General features: G+C 43.6%; 1 protein-coding gene across 1 annotated transcript in view; it reads right to left on the reverse strand.

The window, feature by feature from the left end:
* Positions 1 to 3,409, reverse strand: part of LOC146554776 (zinc finger CCCH domain-containing protein 3-like) — a 20,889-nt gene extending 17,480 nt beyond the window's left edge. Inside the window, exons 1-2 of the mRNA XM_085252776.1 lie at positions 3,327 to 3,409; positions 1,571 to 1,734 (exon numbers count right to left, since the gene is read on the reverse strand). Coding sequence (XP_085108902.1) covers positions 1,571 to 1,734; positions 3,327 to 3,409 — 247 coding nt within the window. The remainder of the gene's footprint in view (positions 1 to 1,570; positions 1,735 to 3,326) is intronic.
* Positions 3,410 to 4,017: the final 608 nt, after the last annotated feature.

A 4,017-nucleotide genomic window follows, 5' to 3' on the forward strand; every position in this document is an offset into this window, starting at 1 on the left:
AATAAAAACTAAATATGTGACTGGTTATTTATACTCGGGTGGTTTGACGCATTAGTGCCAAATCCAAATGCGTCATCCAGCTCTGTCTGAGAATATTACAAACACTATGTACCCAATGCACGCCACAAATAGTGTAGGAAAATGAGGAATGAATAAGACGACAAGGAGATGGGCAGGGTGTGGTTACAAACGGCAGTTAATCTTACTCAGACCTCTAAATTTGGCATTTTTCTGGCTGTTAAGTCTCTTGTCAAGCGTGTGTTCTGAATTACAGTCCGGAGGCTCTGTACCAAGAACAAATATGAAGCTTGCTACAAAGATGTGAAATCACAACTCCTACTTGGAAGACACCCGAGACGTGTCTCTAGATGCATGAATTTGTGTTGTGATGCTGGTCACGAGCTGAACTGATTGGAGCTTCTCAATTTCACCTGCAGCTTTAGTCACAGCAGAATGTGTAAAAGAGAGGTAGAGAAGCAGGAAGAAAGTGGAGGCAGATCCAGGCTTTAATCTCCCCCATTCACTTCTCCAGGCCCTCCCCCTCACCTCTCTGACAGATGACAACTTTATTATTTCAGATGGCAAATCCAGCCAGTTCCCCTAAGTCTGTTAGAGGATATGTGAACGGTGCTACAGCCACAAATGTGAATATACACTCTCTGTACACTTACTGCCATGTTCTTGGACTAAATGTCTTAAATGCAGGGTATCTAATCTGTATAATTTTATGTCAACTGAAATATGTCCAAACCATGAATATAGCAGTGAGAAGTGTTGTACTTTAAGAACTAAATTTTCTGCAGCTAGAAAACAAATGAAGAGGAGAGGCAAGAAGAGTTGAGTGTGGAAACAAAGCGGTTTATTTACCGGCCAATCTAGTTCCTACCCTCACCTATGGCCACATCTTCTAGACGGTGACTGAAAGAATGAGATAGGCAGACAAAATGAGCATTCCCGTCATAGAAATCAGGGGAAGAGCTTGGTTCTTTGGGAGGGACTCCTTCACACTGAAAGACCTCCTAGACACCCCCTACGTGAAGCATTTTAGGATGTCCAACTGGTAGAGAACCCGAGGAAAGACGCAGAATATGCTGAGGAGATTATATCTTGGGTTGGGTGGGCATGCCTCCATGTCTCTGTAGGAGAAGTGGCTGAGGAGAGGACCACTCTCAAAACAACAGTAGCTTTACCCACCTCCTGTTATAACCTTATAACCTTCTTTGCAAGTGGCAACCAATCAAAAAAAAAGACAACAGTGTCATTCAGCATAGGAAGAACTGAGGGGAAAATGTGAACATAGTGCCTAATACTGGCCCAGCCATTTTTTGGTAATTTAAATACAATGTGAAGCAAGCGGTCACATTTGTGCCCTTGTTATACTCAGATTACAATGGTGGAAATTAATTCTCTTTTAAATATATTTTAATTAGGAAAATGTATTTGGACATCTGCTTGTGAGAGGAAAACACTGAGGCAGGCTCATTCAGGCACATTATAAATTTCCACGGTGGTTGTGTGAATGTTAGTCCTCTTTCAACTTCAGAAGTTGTTGAACACACAACACATATACCTGTTCGATTGATGGACATGTTCGCTGCTACGGTGCGGGACAGCTTATTGGCTGACACACGGTATAAGGACCCACGAATCCAACACATGCTGCTTCCTCTCCACTGCTGGGTGGATGACGGGTGTCTGTCGTGGGGAGCTCGAAGACGGCTCTGAAGGAAACTCCTTAGAGAAAGAGGGATTCAAATAAAAGAAGAATAGATGGTATAAGGAAACATTTGAGGAAATCAAATTACTCCCAATTCTGGTTTATTGCTACTTGGAATTATCCACTCAGCCCAGTTAATACACTGTAAAATTTTCATTCATGCATTGCTTTGAGCGAAAACCATCTGCTAGAAGACTTTCCGCTCACCCTCTTTCTTTTACCCATCCTTTCTCCCCAGCTCTCTCAGTATAACCCCTCTCTTCACTTTATGTTTCCCATCCTGTAGTCCCCCCTCTCTCGCTCTCTCTCTCTCTCTCTCTCTCTCTCTCTCTCTCATGTCACAGCACTCTGTTAAATTGCTCCTCTAATGGAAAGGACGGTAGTGTGGAAATGGAGAGAATTGAAAAGAGGAGAGAAGGAAATCAATGAGATAATAGGCAGGGCAGGGGGCCAGAGCAGCACGGTTGGCCCCTACACTTGAGTGTAGAGATCACACACACACACACACACACACACACACACACACACACACACACACACACACACACACACACACACACACAGAATTACAACACATTCCTACTATGGTATGTATAGTACACAAAATCGCAGGCCTCTGCACACAGGTTCAAGATTCAGGAGTCCCTCGGTTGGCCTGTGTATGTGTGCGGCATCTGTACGTGCGAGTCCACAGTGTGTGTGGAGCTTCTGGGTTGTGGTGGGGCGGTGCAGGGGTTATGGCGATAAATTGCGCTGTCCTGTCACTTCTATTTGGGGCGGATTGGGCTAGTGTGCAGGGCGCCGCTGGAGGTAATTTGCTGCCGTATTTCAGATGGGCTGGAAATGGGTTTAGAGCGAGAGTTCATGCCTCCCATTACAGAAAAGAGAGAGAGGGTTACCCCAAACGCATGGCGCGCACAAAACAACTGACATGGATGCTTAACACGTGCAGAGCTGCTGCACTGCTGCAAATAATATCAGCCATCAGCTGTGTTCACATGCACGCTCTATTAGACTGTGTGCCATAACTCAGCAGCACAGACACTCAGTTTCACTGATACAAGATCAGTGGACGCCCTACACAGGGCAACTGCAGCCAGGGGAGCTGTAATGGAGGCTAATGTTGGAGCACTGACTGCCACCCAGGGAGGCTTAAACAAGGACTGGGTGGCCTAGGGAGCCACAATGGAGGGTTAATGGGGATATGACATGAACAGTTAACACAGACGGCAGTTAACCCTGATACAGGGCTGCAGTCAAGGGGTGACGTTAGGATGTTCTCTCACCGGGTTCATATGTTCATACAAGTCTAAGTGTCAGAGCAATCGTCCCAGTGATTTCACATGTCTGTGCATGACTACTTTCATGTGTGCCATCCCCATCACAGAGCAGTTCTTCCCTTTGGCACAAAAATTATAACTGTTTGATGTACACACCTCTAATCTTGCAAACTAAGATCTGTTCAAGCTTTGTTCAATCCTTATGTTCATTATAAAACAGTCATGTCTATAAATTGTAATAAAGAGGGAACCCCAACAATCAGATGACTCCCACTGAGCAAGCACTTGTGGACAGTGGGAAGGAAAAACTCCTTTTTAACAGAAGAGACCTATGGCAGAACTCAGCCAGGCTCGGGTAGGGGTGAGAGGAGGAAGATGGATGCAACTCTGCAAAGCTAAGCCCTGCTTCCATGTTGTCTTTAGAAGGAAGAGGTTGTGTTCTAGAAACACTTCCAAACAAGCCATACATATTCAGTCTTGTTCTAATTGTTATAAACAGTTATGAACTTTAACTCTTAACGTGCTAACTGAGTCAGAGATTTAGATACTGGGTTTTTCTGCAATTTATTTCAGCACTGCTTGGTCTGAACTTGGGGTGAAGACACTGGGATGTCCACTCCTGGGAATATTGTGTCATTGTGTTAACACACACACCTGAATATTCTATATGAGAAACTACAAAAACTCTTTCCTTTTTAGATAAAGGTGCCATATTTACTGATACTTAACACACATGCCGCCTTTGATAACACAGCATATGGCTGCTATTTATCCTCTTTTTTTCTTCTTTCTTTTAATTCCTATGAAAGCAGTCAGGCTACGCATATAGAATAGTTGCTACTGTAATAAAGTGCTTTTGAATTTGAATAGTTTTTTCACAGGAGTCCATTTAAAAAGATTCAATTTAATCTACAACATTGGAGGAGGAAAATGTTGCTGGTGCTGAAGTTCTGAAAAAGCAATACCATTTTCTTGTGATGAAAATATTAACTAATGAGTTACTTTTAAGTAGGCAGCACT

Source organism: Mchenga conophoros, linkage group LG17 (genome assembly GCF_057382185.1).
Source record: "Mchenga conophoros isolate Kocher_MC1m ecotype Shallow Benthic linkage group LG17, M_conophoros_male_GT1.1, whole genome shotgun sequence".
In the NCBI taxonomy this organism is placed as follows: Eukaryota; Metazoa; Chordata; class Actinopteri; order Cichliformes; family Cichlidae; genus Mchenga; species Mchenga conophoros.